Source organism: Panthera pardus, unplaced genomic scaffold (assembly GCF_024362965.1).
Source record: "Panthera pardus isolate Hobbes unplaced genomic scaffold, ASM2436296v1 HiC_scaffold_13, whole genome shotgun sequence".
Classification (NCBI taxonomy): Eukaryota; Metazoa; Chordata; class Mammalia; order Carnivora; family Felidae; genus Panthera; species Panthera pardus.
In genome coordinates this window covers 188,648,306-188,666,280 of record NW_026526688.1, presented here as the reverse complement: position 1 = coordinate 188,666,280, position 17,975 = coordinate 188,648,306, and the positions used below count along the sequence as shown (strand labels likewise).

The following is a 17,975-nucleotide window of genomic DNA, read 5'->3' as shown; positions in this document are numbered from 1 at the left end:
ATACCTGACCTCAACAATGTTAGACTTCTAGTGACCCTTGAAGATCATTTTGACGTTGATTGGGCTGGTATTTTTCACCATAGACATTCTCCCCCAATATTATCATCAGTTTGGTTCAATGGAATAGGAAGTGTGGTGTCTTTTCAGAACCTGTGGTGCTGGGCAGTGAAAAGCTTGGAAATTATGGAAGAATTTGTTTAGTAGAAGAAAATGGTCAGACATGTTGTCTCAATGCCCTTGTTGAAAGAAATAGCTTAAAATCTTGATTTCAACATTTTTTTTTTAATTTAGAAACTTTAGCAACAATAAGATCACAGACATTGAAGAGGGAGCATTTGAAGGAGCATCAGGTGTAAATGAAATACTTCTCACGAGTAATCGTTTGGAAAACGTTCAGCATAAGATGTTCAGGGGATTAGAAAGCCTGAAAACTTTGTAAGTATTCTCATCTGCATTGTGATTCTTCCATCACAGAACTGTAGTTCACTGGTCATTATAAGTCCAGGTGGGGGAGTAGCTCAGACTCCTCCTCACCCTACCATCTCAATGTCTGTCTACATCTCTCTCTCACAGATACACACACGCGTGTGCGCACACACACACACACACATCCTGTGCGTGCAAACATTCCCTTCCTAGAATCCCCCAGACTTCGGTGTGTTGCTTGCAAAAGATCGAGAATGTCTCCCGATGGCTGATTCCTCAGCAAAAAAGATTGCCCTTGTTCCAGTGCTGGTGCAGATTTCCCCCCTTCCCTCCTTCTGCCTCCGAATGTTCATTCTCTTGCCTTTTCATCAAACGCCTCCATCTAACACTCGCTCTTGGCCCCAGGGGTCTAGCTTCAGAATCCAATCCAACCCCTGTGGCACAGAATAACTAACGGTTCATCGGGAAACCACCTTTGTCTGCTCCTGTGAGGTCTTAGTGAAAAAGAGACTGACTGATGGTAGGTCGTGAACCGTCTATTTCAAAGCAACACGCTAAGAGTTGTGCCTACTTGCTTGGGGGTAGGCAGGTTGGGACAAAGAAATTCGTTATGTTTCCAAAAAGTTGTTGACCAAAGAGGACAGGGATTGGATTGAATAGCAAAAACCGCACTTTATGTTCACTTAAATTTTCTACGGTGCATATATGTAGTTTTTATTCTCTCGGAAGTATATAATTATGTTTGACAAAAGTGGCAACCTAAAATTGGAAGATGTACAAATCAACACTCTGAAGCGTTTGGAGGACATGAAGGAAACTATTTGTAACCAAGAAGCAACTGATGGTGATCACAGTGGAGAGAGGTCCACACTCTACTGTCTCTCCTAAACTGTCACCCTGTCCCTCAGAGCCACAACCAGAAGGGTGGATACTTGAGGACATCCCTTGCCTGCTCTTTATCTGGCGCAGAGGGAGAAGACCATTTCCCCAGCCGGCGTGGACGTGTTCCTAGCATCCTGAATTCAAGTCCTACTGAAAATGTCTGCCCATGAGTGTAGACGTTTGCTCCTGAGCCTCCCAGGAATAGAGTGAAACCTAACATCCAGCAGGGCTAGCCTGCAGCCCTCCCACAGACTAACTTGAGCCCCTTCAAAACGTTATGCAAATAGTCTTTTAGCCTTTTTATGGAGGAGATACCGAGGAGAGGGTAGAGGAGAGCAGAGAAAATACACCACAGGCGGCTGCATCTGTTCCTGCCCCCACCTCCCTCGGCCAGGCTGCTTCAGGCAACTCTGCAAAACACGAATCCTACAAGCAGAAGCATCTTTTGTTGGAAGATAGTTGAGGGACTGCTTGTTACTGGCACCTTCTTGAAGAGGCAGCGTGGGGGTTGGGCAGAGGAGGGGAAGGGGGTGAGGAAGGAGTCTGTATCCCGCCTACATCAGTCTGCCTTGGGCTGCCATAGCACGATACCTCAGACTGATGACTTAAGCCGCAGAAATTTGTTTTCTCACAGTTCTGGAGCCTAGAAGTCCAAGATCAAGGTGCTGAGAGGGTTGGTTTCTAGTGAGATTTCTTTCTTGACTTGTAGTTGAAACCTTCTCCTTCTACTCTTACATGCACTTTCCTCTGTGTACAGAGAGAGAATGCTGTGGTGTCCCTTCCTCTTTGTATAAGGACACCAGTCCTCAAAGATTAGAGTCCCACCCTCAGGACCTCATTTAACTTTAATTACCTCCATCAAGACCCTGTCTCCAGATATGGTCACATTGGGGCTCAGGACTCCGACCTATGAATTTTGGAACACATAGTCAAGTTCATAACACCATCCCAAGCAGCTTATTCCAGTGTTTTCTTCTGACCAGTTTCTTTCGCAGGACTCTCCCTGAGACAAGTCCTCTAAATTCACTTTCTCCTTCATTATATTTCTAGCGATGTTTTTGTGCCCCAGATGTTTGGGCACAAACAGATGTGAGTGGCTCTGTCTTTAACCCACTCTGCCACACAAGAATACTAGAGCATTTTAGAGCCAAGCTCAGTATTCAAAGGACGAAAGTAGGTTTGTCTGGACATATGTATTTCTCTAAGTGATATCTTTGGGCTTGGGACTATAAAGATTTTGACAAGACACCCCCATTATCCCTAGACTTCTTAACTCTTTGAGACTAATAAACCTCTTAATAATATGTGCACAGATTTCAGTGTGTCTTTGAATATTTGACATTGCAGCCAAAATGTGGTACATATGTGCACTTATGGATTTTTCTAGTAACAGGGAGCAAAACTTTTCTTTAGCTTCTCCCAGGGGTCCATGACTCCACCAAGATTAAGACCAAATACTCTTTATTACTTTATGGCAAATGATAGTGTGGATAGAAATACCTCTCTGTTGTGTATTTGTTTCCTAACGTAAAATTATTCCTTGACAAGGAAGGCAGCATCCTTTCTCCCTATATGTGACTTAACAGAATGCGAAAGTTGATAGTTCTTATGTATTTCTTAGAGCAACCTAGAATTTTAAAGGAACACTTTGTGGGGCGCCTGGGTGCTTGGTCGGTTAAGCGTCCGACTTCGGCTCAAGTCATGATCTCACGGTCTGTGAGTTCGAGCCCCGCGTCGGGCTCTGTGCTGACAGCTCAGAGCCTGGGGCCTGTTTCAGATTCTGTGTCTCCCTCTCTCTCTGCCCCTCCCCTGTTCATGCTCTGTCTCTCTCTGTCTCAAAAATAAATAAACGTTAAAAAAAAATTAAAAAAATAAAAAATAAAAAAAAATAAAGGAACACTTTGTTATTCACTTATTTTTGCCTCTTTTTTTTTTTTTTTTTAACATGCTGCAATCTTCTAGGAAGGTGTTCAACACATGCCTTGAAAAGTAAAATAACCTCAGCAATTCTGAATAAGATTCATGGCAACTATTCATTTTCACAGGCTTTTTAAGACATTTTTCATTCCTTCTCTAAGCTCCACAAATAAACAGTTCAGCAAAGAATTGAGAATGGAGCCAAAACTTCAGCAGTGACAAGGAAAAGACATCAGTGTTTATCCTATTAATGGCAGTTGCTAAAAATTTAAAGAGGTCAGGATTCTTTCAAGAGAAGCCGGATGGAGGCACCCTGAAGTCTCAGAGTGTCTGACTCTTCATTTTGCTCAGGCTGTGATCTCACAGTCCATGAGTTCTAGCCCCACATCGGGCCATGCACTGAGCGTGCAGAGCCTGCTTGGGATCCTTTCTCTCTCCCTGTCTCTCTGTTCCTTCCCTGCTTGTGATTGCTCTCTCTCTCCAAATAAATACATAAACTTAAAAAAAAGAGAAAGAGAGAGAGAGAGAGAGAAGCAGATTTAGACTTCATTGTGAGCAACTGGGATCTGTTAACTCTTGCCTCTTTTTAAGTTCCAAACTTTAAAATGATAAAATAATTTTCATAAATAAAATAACGTGGGCAAGATCCTCAGGTGCTCAGTCTAGTTTGGGTTCCCCAGCCTATGCTGACATTGACTTGGCATCTAAGTCCTTGAGATGCTCTCAGTTCCCCATCTGCTGTGTGTGACTATTGATTCTTTTCTGCTTCCTTTCTGTTAAACCTCAGATGTAATGCTACCGTGAATACACAAATCACAGGCCTTCAAGGGCTCAGAGAGCTGTAGGTGAATTAGGACATTATGTAAGCAGGCAAACATAATTATAGCATCAGAGGAAGACATTCTACCCTCATCAGATGGGGCTGTGAGTCCACGTGAGGCTCACCCGTGCTTTTTTGTAGCTGAGTGCAATCATTGCAAACTAAGCATTTTTTGGTATATATCCACAGCAATTCCTAATGACAAGAGATCACTCAGAAAACAGTAATGAATGCCACACATTTGCAGAGGGGTTATTTGGATCCTCAGATGGGCAAAACTGATTGCTTGATGCTTTCTCTCCATAACAATGTTCTCCTTTCCCTCAGGATGTTGAGAAGTAATCGCATAAGCTGTGTTGGCAATGACAGTTTCATAGGACTGAGTTCTGTGCGTTTGCTTTCTTTATATGATAATCAAATCACTACCATTGCACCAGGGGCATTTGATACTCTGCATTCTTTATCTACTCTGTAAGTATGAAAGATCTTCTTCATTTCTGTATTACTGAGCCAATGTATTATATTTGTTCCTTTTATTAATAGCATTTTAATACATTATTAGGCTTTTCACAAAAATGGGATCAAGGGTTTAGTGTTCAACAAATTTGTATGTTAAATTTATGTTAATTTTTCTAAAAATATTACCTACCCTCTCATATTAAAATTTAACAAAATTTATAATATTTTCAATTATTTTTTTATAATAATGTGATGTGACTTGATTTATAAATTTTAATCTTATAACTTGATTGCACTGCAAATCACAGAAATGTAGTAGATTTCCCCAGTGTTCTCACGTCAGAGTCTTTTCGGTGTAAATACCATAAAAACAGAGCTGATAGGGTTATTGCCAACAAACTATGCTCAAAAGGATCATTCACAGTGACAGGAGCGACATTAGGATGGCCAGACCAACAACAGAGACTGTTCACTGGAGGGCATTTACAGTGATATTAGGAAAATATTGAAGAAATAGGTTGAGCCTGTCCAAGAGGATATTTTATGTAGACAGTTAGAAAATAAAGAATATTTGTAGGTCCATAGATAGAACTCAGAAGGTGTTGTTTTACAAAAAGAAACAAACAAAACCCTCTAAACAATGTATTTTAGTTCTCTTATATGTCATCATCTAAAGAGCAGTATTTGAAATAATAAATCTTATAACAGATTTGATTTCCTAGTGATGGTGGCATCTAAATATACTAATCTAACTGGAAAGGTAGTTAGAAAGGAAAAACAAAACAGAAAATATGTTCAACATAGCTCGAGTCACTGCAGAAATAATTTGAGGGAAGCATCCATCCATCAGTAAAGTACTTAATCCTCTTTCTACATAAAATGTGACACTTTACATCGAGTGACTAATTTGTGCATGTTAAAGATGGCATGTTTATAAATAATAAGGTTGTCAATAGGTTTGTGCTGAAGTGGTGAGATGCCAAAAGTATTGAGATTTGTAGAAGGAAATTCATTTTTATAACTGGCATTTAATCAACTCAGCTGTCAGTTTAGATGGGAAACCTATTCTCTGGAGCAAATAAGGGATGGAAATCTTGAAATGATAAATTAATAAAATAGCTGTTGTCAGGTTAAACTCAATAATATAAGGTAATCAGCCTCCATCTTTATATTAAATTACTGCATTATCAGTGCAGGGAAGTTTGACAGCAAATCAGATCTCTGACGAGTTTAAATTCTCTCTAAATGAGATATCTATCAGGATCCCCTGCATAAACCTCCGAATTGCTTACTTTGCTTTATTTTCTCCGTGAAATTATTTGAAGATTCTTATTTGAAAGTGTTGTTATTTTTCAAGTTCCAAGCAAACATTTTAGCCAAAAAAATGCATCCCACATGTTGCTTGTGATTGAGTATGAATGGGGGATGGGGGTGAGGGGTGGTTAATACGAAGGATCAGAAGGCATCATTCCAGCAGAAATAGTGTGGGAAAGATGGTCGCATGGGGTTTTGAGAGGTAAGAAAATGACCCCCTGAACTCATCCCTGCATTGTTTGCATGCGGCTCTTAGAAACCTGTTGGCCAATCCGTTTAACTGTAACTGCTACCTGGCTTGGCTTGGGGAATGGCTCAGGAAGAAAAGGATCGTAACCGGAAATCCTCGATGTCAAAAACCATATTTCCTCAAAGAAATCCCCATCCAGGATGTTGCCATTCAAGACTTCACATGTGATGATGGTAAGAAAACCTTGCTAAATCTTTTGTTACCAAGCATTCAAATGACTGGTCCAACGCTAGGGGACACAAACAGATAGTTTGGGGCATTTTTTTTCTTTTCTTTTCTTTTCTTTTCTTTTCTTTTCTTTTCTTTTCTTTTCTTTTCTTTTCTTTTCGAAACAGGGCACATACTTTCTCAGACTGTGCTTTCACCTCTGAGTCTACTTGCTTTGTGTTTCTGAATGTTTTATTTAAATTGTCCAGTTTTCAACTTGTAGTTGGTACTGTTTATATAGCTTCATTTTAACTTTTATTTATCATTCTAAGAATCTCTTTTAGTAACTGTCATTTGCAAAGGAGAAAAGCAATTGACTTAACAGAAATTCTAGGGGCGCCTGGGCGGCTCAGTTGATTGAGCATCCGACTTCGGTTCACGTCATGATCTCACAGGTCATGAGTTCAAGCCCCGCATCAGGCTCTGTCCTAACAGCTCGGAGGCTGGAGCCTGCTTCACACTGTGTCTCCCACTCTCTCTGCCCCTCCCCCACTTGCACTCTGTCGAGCTCTCTCTCCCCCAAAAAATAAATAAATAAAATAAATTCTAGTAAGTCTAACAAAAATAATAGTTTTCGCTTTTTAAAGCTCTGTATGTATCATCATATTTGATTCTCACAATAGCCACATAAGGTAGGTAGAGCAGGTTCTGTTATTACTACAAGTAAGTAGAGAGCCCCTTTGAGCCTTATATTTTAAAATGAGGGCCTTGAGGCGCCTGGGTGGCTCAGTCAGTTGAGCATCCGACTTTGGCTCAGGTCACGATCTCACAGTTCATGAATTCGAGCCCCACATCAGGCTCTGTGCTGACAGCTCAGATTCTGGAGCCTGCTTCAGATTGTGTCTCCCTCTCTCTCTGCCCCTCCCCTGCTCACACTCTCTCTCTGTCTCTTTCAAAAATAAATAAACACTTAAAAAACATTAAAAAACTTAAAAAACATTTACATTTTCTGCTAAACATTTTTATCCCTCTATGTTTCTTCATGTCTGTGTCCTTATGACTCCTCCATAATTCAGTTTACATTTCTATATTCTAATTAAAAGTATAATTTGTATAAATAACTGAGCAGAGAAAATTACTGTTATGATTGTATGGATAATATAAATTGTGAATTATTTTCGGGAATCCTGCCCTAGGCAATCTGAAAACAGTGCTGTATAAAACGTACGGTACCAGTTTGTGAATACTCAATGCCCTGTATGTGTATAAGCGATCACATGGCTCAAGATTCTTGTGTCTGTTAAGCTAAAAGCATAACATCACTTGTCATTTTCAAAGCCACAAATCTGGGCTTTCCTGTATTTCTTTCGGCAATTTAGGAAATGATGACAATAGCTGTTCTCCACTGTCTCGCTGCCCCACGGAATGTACATGCTTGGATACGGTCGTCCGATGTAGCAATAAGGGCTTGAAGGTCTTGCCCAAAGGTATTCCAAGAGATGTCACTGAATTGTAAGTAGAGCTTGTCTGTTTCCTTAACAATTAATATTTCAACAAGGGAAATGGAAACCAAACAAAATGTAGAGTCCCGTTTCCAAATTCCATTCTGTAGGCATTAAATAGTTTCATGTAAAACCCTAAACAGATAATATAAAAGGCAGCTTGGGGCGTCTGGGTAGCTCAGTAGGTTAAGTATCCAATTCTTCTTGATTTTGCCTCAGGTCATGATCTCACAGTTTGTGAAATCAAGCCTCACATTGGGCTTTCAGCCAACAGCAAGGAGCCTGTTTAGGATTTTCTCTGCCCCTCCCCTGCACTCTCCCTCAAAATAAACAAATAAACAATTTTTTACAAAAAAGCAGTTTAGATGCACTTGGGAAATTTCAGTTGTGTTTCTTTTATTCACTGTATGAATTCTCAGTGTCTATGTTATGCTAAGGTGCACTGTGACACTCCAAGAGAGGGTGGTAAAATATAAGATAACTCCAATACTCATTTGCCTGTATATCCTTTTTCTCATAGACTATCTGGCAAGACTAATGTTCTAGCAAATACACCTTAGGAAATGCTGTACTTTTAGTTGCTCTCCAGTGTCTGGGAGATTCCATAGTTTATATCGTTAATTATTCTTTACCACTGTATCTTCCCACGTGGAATTCATAAATATCTAGAATATAGAAGAAGCTAGCATAGGGGCGCCTGGGTGGCTCGGTCGGTTAAGCGTCCGACTTCGGCTCAGGTCATGATCTCACGGTCCGTGGGTTCGAGCCCCGCGTCGGGCTCTGTGCTGACAGCTCAGAGCCTGGAGCCTGTTTCCGATTCTGTGTCTCCCTCTCTCTGTGACCCTCCCCCGTTCATGCTCTGTCTCTCTCTGTCTCAAAAATAAATAAACGTTAAAAAAAAAAAAAAATTAAAAAAAAAAAAAAAGAAGAAGCTAGCATAATCTCTGTGTTAAAAAGAGGTACTGCCCTTTGGCCTTGAATTAGAATCCTTTTGATCATAAAAGGTATAAGGCCAATTATCCCTAACATTTTCATAACTGATTTATGACCACATATTACATGGTCAGTATACACTTATCTAGACACTAAACACCAGGCACACTTTCTTCTCTGTGTCATGTTATATATGTGGAATAGAATGAGAACAAGCTGCTTGAGTATTATGAAGCCTGAATGCTCCTTTCCATTCCATACTCTGTATATTTATGTACCATGGACAAATGCTCGATATGAATGCACTTGACTCATTTTGCCTATTTATTTTCTCTATGTGAAACTGTGTAGCAACAATGATTTAAGTTTAGTGATGGCTCAGTTGGTTGAGCATGCAATTCTTGATTTTGGCTCAGATCATGATCCCAGGGTCATGAAATGGAGCCCATGTCAGGTTCCATGCTAAAAGTGTGGAGACTACTTGAATTCTCTCTCTCTCTCTCTCTCTCTCTCTCTCTCTCTCCTATGACCCCTCCCCTACTCTCTCTCTCTCAAAAAAAAAAAAAAAAAAAAAAAAGATTTAGGTTCTGATGTAATTTGTGCAGATATGTACCTATAATTCATATACATGAGTACGAGCGTTCTAAAAAAGCAGCTTTGATAAAGTTTTGGCAACATGGAACATACATAATGAGTTTTAAGAAGATGTCGCTTCAGTTACCAGGGAAATTATTTTCAAATCATGCACAGTTCTACAAATTTGGTCCTGAATTGAACACAGAGAGAAAAAAAAAAAAAGAAAGAAAGAAAAAAAAGGTGTGATCTTAGCACATATGTGCGGAAGGTCTCTCTTAGATTTGAAATGCTGTGAAGTGTTCAGTTTCTGTCTCTGGCCACCCATCACAGTTGTTAATTGACAATAAGCACTACTTTATGTGTGTGTGTAATTAAATACTTAATTCTTATTTTAGTAAGTATTATTTCAGAAGATTACTCTCCATCCAGTGTTGGAAGCCAGATGCCTTTAGAGTACTCTGTATGCTCAACATTGATTCTAGGAACAGCCCAGCCAAGAACACAACACTCGGCATAAACAGATCATTTTTAACATGGAATCCCATCTTTTTAACTGGCCCATACCTTGGTGCCTCTACCCAATGCCTAGCAAATAATTTTAAACTTATTCTTTAATTTCATTATTGAATTTCATCTGAGAAGCTACTTGATTCATATCCCGTCTCTGCCGTCCATATGTTTCTTCTGTCAGACAGTTGAATTTTCAATCTGTTTCCTTACAAAGTATTAGAAAGTAATATTTTTCTAACAAAATATGTTATAGAGATGAGGAAAATATTAACTAGTCTCTTGTGAATTCAAGTTTTACCTCCCCAAGAGCTTATTCTTAGAATCATACCAAGTTAGCAGGATCCTTCTCTACAATCACATATATGTGTGTATTAGAAAAATCTCATTGCATATTATATTAAATTATTAAAGAATTTGGCAAAAATAAGTACGTTTTATTGGACAGTTTTAAACAGATGGTATCTATTATTTTTAATCAGTTCCATGTAATTTCCCTCTTAGACTGTTTTACATGTACACATCCATAGCACACATTCTGAATCTTTTTAGCTTTCTGTTATGGCGTTTTCCAGAATAAAGGGAAAGTACTGAACTATATGGGATTATGCTTCCCTCTAGTGGTACCAAGAAATACTTAGGTGGAGGACAGAAAGAGGAGTCAAAGAAGAAACACAGAGTCAGAAAATTTGAGCAAGCATAATAAGAACTCATAACATATGCCTGACTCTTGATTACATATTTATCACATATTTTGATGAGTTGTGCCTTTTATATAACTTTTTATTTTGAACTATTTGAAACAGATTATTATCTGAGGCAATTTCTCAGCGATTTCTATATCCAGCAAAAATACTAATAACCTCAACCTTGGATCTTAAGATTTGCCACAACACTGGAGTAGGAGGTGGCCTGTGTCCAAGGTGCCACAATGGTTTGTAGGCACATCTACAGTGAGATGGCCTACGTTGCTGAAAGACATTTTTACCCTTCCTCATCTATATTCTGGGAAAAAACAACCTTGATTGAGATGCAGTTTATTTTTCTTTTTGTGACATTATGGATAGAACTTTACACATTCATTTATTTTTATGGCTTGCTAGTTAGCCCAGAGTCAATCTATCTGCAGATTATTCTGCTGACTTTGGTCAGAAAGGGAAACTTCACATATGTGTGGTTATTTATTACTTTTACATATATATGCTATATTGTGTCCTTGATAAAGGTGGTGATGTTCTATGAAACCTTCTAAAATTATTGTCACAAAGCAGATATACAGTGGTTAAAAACTATTTTCAAGATATCTTTAACTGAAATCTGATTACATCCAAATTCCTAAGTATCTCCTTCAAACCATCCATTGTTATTTGCTAAGTGTATGGATCCCTATTAAGGCAGTGGAGAGTGGTCTTGGCCCTCGGTGGCGAGGTTCTGTCAGTAGCGAATGCATTTCATGGTATTGTCTCCGTGTAAATACAAGCACACAGGAGGCCAAATAAATATGGTTGATTGAATGAACCTTCTTCTTGACACACAGTTGGACACATGACTCACCTCATTACATAAACCTCAAAGAACTGCACTCACCAGTATCTCCTTGGTTTTGTAATTTATGCTAAGTGATCCACAAAATAATTCTACTAGATTGGACAACTCTGCTTTTTCCCCCTTTACTTCTTTTAAATAGGAACCCCAGCTAGGAACATGATGTTTTAAAGCCAGAATTGCCAAGTGCTTTCTTGCCTCAGTTAAGAGTGAAATAGTGTCAACTATTTTATATCACACCTCTGTTCCTTTAGAAAAAACAAAAAAGATAATATTGTTTTCTTGTTTTTAGGTATCTGGATGGGAACCAATTTACACTGGTTCCTAAGGAGCTCTTTAACTACAAACATTTAACACTTATGTAAGTAATGTGTTGCGTATTTTCATCTTTGACTCCTTACTCTGTTTCATGAAAGTGGGGGTAGCAACGGGCAGAAGATCTAGTGAACCTTTCAGATGAGATAAATCATTTACAGTTAGATGCCTCCCTACTTGCTCATTGCGGTTCTGGATCACTAGCTACATCTTCATTGAATATCAATCAGGCAATGGTGCATCGTAGAGAGAGGGCCTCCTCTAATTCAAAGTACAAATGTGATAAAGCCTAAGTAGCCTAGAACTACAGAAATGCAGCAAATTTGGATACCTCGACTGATGATGAATATGGGCTATTTTATCACAAGCCAAGAAGAGAAAGATAGAAAATAATGGCTTGATTCTTGACTTTAAGCAAAAGGTCATGGATAGTAATAACGTTGAAAATGCATTTTATTAGGTTTCATTTTCTTTTATAATACATTCTAAGTTAAGTTGTGGGCTTCCGGTATTCAAATTTAATTTTATAAAATTCATTTTACTTGGGCAGTATTTAAGTAGACTTGACAAAGTTGCTGATATCCTGGGCATAAATTTCAGACATGGACTTTTTTCTTTTTTCAGTTTGGTTTAATGTCCTTGTAAAATAACATCTCTCTCTTTCATTAATGTAAATGGATTTTTAAGTGGTAATACAAGACTATATTTAAATATACCAACATTTTGATCTAGTTATATGCACAATATTTTTAAAAAGATGCAATCTTACTATATATAATGTCACACTTAGAATAGCCTTGCTGGTGATTGATAAAACTTATCAAAAAAAAAAAAAATCAGCAATGGGAGTAAATTGAAATGGAAATACTTTATCTTTAATTTAAGTCCTATATGATTTTCGAGTGAATACAGCTGGCTGAGGAGGCTGATTTCTAGTGTTCCTAGAATAAGAAGGTTTATTCCTAATTAGTGAATTCTAGAAACGTAAGTCACAGAAAATGTTACATTTCCCAACATAAACTTGACTTAAGCAAGGTTGTGGTTGGTTAAAGTACTATTAATCGTTTTCAATTTCCCTTAAATCACTTTGTAAAAAGTATGTAGGACTGTTTAAATGACCAGTGATTAAATTAAGGGAGAATATCCCCTAAGATGTCGTGTTCTGGCCCTAGTCACTTATTTAGTAGCAGCAAGAACTTGGTTGCATACATTTTGCTCTGTTAAACAAACCTTTAAATTACTGCAATTTCCAGACAGTCACTTCAGGTGAATTGGGTCATTTATGGAACAGTACGCAATTATTTAAGACCAGGTCGGAAATGAAAGATGAGAATTTGTAGATCCAGAAATGACTTTACCAATGACTCATGAGTAACTCAAGTTACTCAGGTAACTTCTGCCAATATAGATATACTTAACTTATTTTCTAAATTTATGTAGTTTTCAGCAGCTAAGAAGATGAATTATTAAGTTCCTATAGTATTCCTATCATTTCACAATTTTATAGGTTCATTTTACTGATATTTTATCTTCAGCTTTTCTGCATCTTACATTTATTTGTATGTTTTGCTTTAGAAGAAAAAAGCAGTGAATACACACACACATACAAATCATAAATTGGGGTGCCTGGGTGGCTCAGTTGGGTAATCATCTGACTCTTGATTTCGGCTCAGGTCATGATCTCACAGTTCGTGAGATCAAGCCCTGCTTTGGGCTCTGAGCTGACAGCATGGAGCCTGCTTGGGATTCTTTCTCCCCCTCTCTCTCTGCCCCTCCCCACCTTTGTGCATTCTCTCTCTTTCTCTCTCTCAAAATAAAAAAAATAAACTTTTTAAAAAATGATCATAAATTACGACCTATAATTTTTCACTTATTCATGAATCTTACTTTTATTTATGTATTTAGCATTTTGTGTTAAAAAAACAGAGAATATATACATATCACTGTATGAGTATATGTATGGCTATATTCACTAATTTTTTCCTAATGCAAAATTGCCAAAGATATTTAATGTATATCAATAAAATATGTCATTATTTATTATGTGTTATTATATTACATTATATGTTATAATGTAATTATAGTACAATAAGTATTATATGTATCATATATGGTCACATTTATTATTATATGTAATAAAAATAAGATCGTGTTAACTGAATATAAATCACAGCCCATAGTACCAGTTACACTTGTATAAACAGCCATGTAGCACTGGGTAAAAAATCCACATCTCTCCCGTTAACTTATTCATTAAACAGATATTTGTTAAAGACCTACGGTACGCCAGTGATTTTTTTTTTTTCCCAAGGGCAAAGTTTTTAATTATGGCATTCCAGATGTAATTAAATGAGTTCTTTTAGTTATCAAATTTGACTGTGTGTATCAAGGAGCATATATAACAGGGAAGACAAAGGATGTACAACCAATGGAACCTTCATGAGCAAAGGTTTATTTGTCACGCATAAGATGTGTCTGTTGTGAGTGGCCTCCACCTGTCACATGCCTTTGCTCTGGGACCAAGGCACAGGCACTGGCTGTGAAACATCACAAGTCTTGCAAAGCAGTGAGCAGAGGGGTATGGGGAAAGTGAGCTCACTCCAAATCTTCTGTGTTGTTTTTGTTTTTAGGTTTATTTATTTATTTTGAGAGAGAGTGCGAGCAGGGGAGGGGCAGGGAGAAAGGGAGAGAGAGAATCCCCAGCTGGCTCTACACTGTTAGTACAGAGCCCTTCGTGGGGCTTGACCTCACGAACCCAGAGGTCATGACCTGAGCCGAGATCGAGAGTCAGACGCTTAACCAACTGAGCCACCCGGGAGCCTCTAAAATTTCTGTTTTGAACTGAAACCTGGCACCAGTGCCCGCACTTACTGCAGTGGCCAAAGCAAAACATATCATCGCTTCTAATTTCAACAGGCAGGGGCGTGAATAATTATGAATATTACGATGTACCTCAGAGGGTTATCCAGTGTTTCGTTATTTTCAGGTAAAAGCTGAGTGCTAACCGTGCAGCTGTGACTGAACAAGAAGAACCTTCTCTTTCTAAGAATCACTAATATTTCACTTCCTCTGGTAACAGTAGACTCCTTTTTTTTTTTCTTTTTCTTTTATAGAGACTTAAGTAACAACCGAATAAGCACCCTTTCTAATCAGAGCTTCAGCAACATGACCCAGCTCCTCACCTTGTGAGTGTGAAATGTGATATGGACTGTTTATCAATTCACTGGACTAAAGGCATTTTCTAGGCACTTGGATGTTCCCTGTTAACAAGATAGATAGTCTGCCCTCAGGGAATATAAATATTGTTGGGAGAAACAGACAAACAAAACCTCAGTAAACAAACAAATACAGATATTGTTAAAGTGCTGGGTTCTATAAAAGGAGCAAAGAATAATTTACACTTGTGGTGGGGTTGGAAGAGATCCTTAAGACAGACTTCTGAGGAAAGCCACCTGGGAGAGGGAATAGGCTGGGGAAGGAAGCATTCTAGACTGTATTTGAAAATAAATATGTTGTATTAGTGAAAACACAAACATTAAAGTATTATGCATCGATATTCTCAATTTATGAAATGCTAAAACAACCCTTTTCTTAACTGCTTCATTTTTAAAATGACATTTGGCCATTTGGGGATATCTGAGTAAAACAAATCGACTATGTATGCTTTCAGAATTCTTAGTTACAACCGTTTGAGATGTATTCCTCCTCGAACCTTCGATGGATTGAAGTCTCTCCGATTACTGTAAGCATCTTATGCGCAGCGAAATATCTCTTATCTCGGGGATCTGAGTTTTGACTTGTGTTTTTAATGATCTGGGGATATTTTTGATGTACACATTAAGATTTACTGCAAATTTGAAAATAGGAAGATTACTTCTTTCCCCATATCATACTCAACAGCTTTTATTTGAAGAACACCACATTGTTGGTGTGGTCATTTATTTGGCAATAGATAATATGTATGTTTCATATAGATCCAACTAATTTTGAAAGAAATGTACGAAATGTTCATTTCTTTAAAGATTGCATTATCTATGAGTACATTTTTACTACAAAAATGTATTTTAAATATATGAAATGAAATATGATTCTCAGTCACAATCCCCTCACCCAGAATTAACAATTAAACAGTTTTGTCTTGTCTTCCGGTCTTCTTTTATATGCATTTGTTTTTATATGCTGGTATATGTATGCCCACAGCGATATAACTTTAAAAAAACATAAATAGGATTTGTTCTTATTCTGTCATTGGCTCATCTTATTTAACAATATGCTTTCGACTATTTCTTTTCCATCATCTAGAAATATCCCTCAACTATTTAACTGGCACAGAGTATTCCATAGGACGAAGGAACCATAACTTATTTAATCGTCCTCATCTTTTGCTATCACGTGGCTTGATTCCAGACTTGCGTTATCCCTTACAGGGCTGGAGCAAGCATCCTACACATTCACCTTACTGTTAACTGTCCTGGGAGAATACCAAAAGTAACTGCCAAGTTGCCCCCCTAAAACAAGGATGTGTCAGTTTACAATTTATTTTCCACCAACTCTCCTTTAATAGAGCACCTATTACAAAGCACTCTGGCAAATACTGAATAGTATTAATCCTTTCATTCTTGTTCTATGACAGATTGCGTACCTGTTTTAATAGAGTACCTGTTTCAAAGCACTCTGGCAAATATTGAATAATATGAATAATTCTAGGATAGGTTGAATGTTATTTTCCATTCCTGTTTTAATTTGAAATTCCAATAACTAGAGCATTTGTGCATATTTTACTCTTTTATTGAGCATTTGTGTTTCTTATTCCATGAGTCTGATCATATCATTTCCTATTTTCTATCGAGTGCTTTGTCTTTTCCTTATTAACATACATGTCTTTATGCATCTACTACTTGACTCTAAGCTTGCAGGTCTTTTTACTAAGGAATTAATCCTTGTGTCTTATATATTTTGCAGCTATTTTCCATTCTGTTCCCTATAGGTTGTCTTTCATATTAATTATGGATGTATTTTGCATTGTCAAAAATGTATCACTTTCCTTTATGGTTTCTGAGTTTTATATAGTGCTTTGACAGCCTTTGCCATCCTATGTTCATAAAAAGGAGATCTCTATTTATTAAATACATTTTTAGTTTTATTTTTATATTTAAGTCATCTATCTAGAATTGATTTTATGCATATGATGTGACATAAGAACTTTTCATTTTCCCAAATAGATACCTAATTATACCAAGACCATGTCTTGAATATATCATATTTTCTGTGCTGATTTGAAGTGCTTAGTATAAACTAAAATCTCACACGTGTTAGAATTTTTCTGAACTCGCTGACGTGTAAGAAATTTAATATTGCTTTTTCTTGCTTTTAGTTCATTACATGGAAATGACATTTCTGTTGTGCCCGAAGGTGCTTTTAATGATCTTTCTGCATTATCACACCTGTGAGTACCTAGTTCATGAATGTGGGTTTAGGGTCAAACTCTCCCTGGTGAGTGAGTTTGGAACATACAGCCCTCTGCCACCCCTTTCTTGTCACATCATGAGATGTGATTGGTTCCAGCTTTAAAGAAAATGCGAAGATTTCAGTCTAGATGCAGTGCCTTCTGCAAGATAGCCTTAATTTATTCTTCTGGCCCTTACTCTCCATTAACTAATGGAGTGGGATTCTCTTTACTTAGCTAATAATGTCTTCTTACAAACATGGCTCTCCCATTTCCTAGCTATGCATTTTCTCTTAACGTTCTCTGATCCTAGAATACCAGTTCCCCTCCAATTCAGTCTGTTCAAACCTTGTATCGTCCAGGTGACTTTCTAAATATTATGTCCTTTATGAAGCCTATCTTGATATGCTCAAACCAGACTCATTTATGTAGCAAATACTACTGAGTACTGGATATCGCACCATACAAAAAAATAAATTAGAAATGGTTCAAGACTTCATACTATGATAGGAGGAAATTGCCAAATTCTCATACTGGGTGAAATGTTGTGGGGTTTGTTTTGTTTTGTTTTCTTCCTTTTCTTTGTGCTCTTGTCTCATAGGACCCTGTACCTCCCTATTTTTTGCAAGTAGAATAAAAAAATATAAAATATGTGATAAATGGGGTCCAAAAAAACCTCTTCTGGGCCAATTTCCATTATTGTATTATTTATAGTTGTAGTGTTAAGGTCATGGCAGACCTGGAACGAAGTTCCAGGAACACATTTGGATCTAAAACTTCTTTGTGTCAGGGTGGGTTTGGCGCCACCTGGTGGTATTTATGCTTAGGCCCAAATAGTATCCGAGCTTCCCAGTTCCCCAGAAATTGCCTGTCATGTTATCTCGTGGCTTTGCCTTCCTCTCCAAACCCCACCAAACCCCAAGAAGATATGTGTGA

At 37.8% G+C, this 17,975-nt stretch overlaps 1 protein-coding gene across 9 annotated transcripts in view; it reads left to right on the top strand.

Moving 5' to 3' along the window:
* The window catches only part of SLIT2 (slit guidance ligand 2), a 375,202-nt gene that overhangs the window by 289,211 nt on the left and 68,016 nt on the right, over positions 1-17,975 (top strand). For all 9 annotated transcript variants that reach the window (XM_053901653.1, XM_019453603.2, XM_053901651.1 and 6 more), the window contains 8 exons: positions 292-435; positions 4,373-4,516; positions 6,075-6,241; positions 7,595-7,727; positions 11,571-11,639; positions 14,707-14,778; positions 15,264-15,335; positions 16,968-17,039. In XM_053901653.1, the coding sequence (XP_053757628.1) occupies positions 292-435; positions 4,373-4,516; positions 6,075-6,241; positions 7,595-7,727; positions 11,571-11,639; positions 14,707-14,778; positions 15,264-15,335; positions 16,968-17,039 (873 nt within the window). The remainder of the gene's footprint in view (positions 1-291; positions 436-4,372; positions 4,517-6,074; positions 6,242-7,594; positions 7,728-11,570; positions 11,640-14,706; positions 14,779-15,263; positions 15,336-16,967; positions 17,040-17,975) is intronic.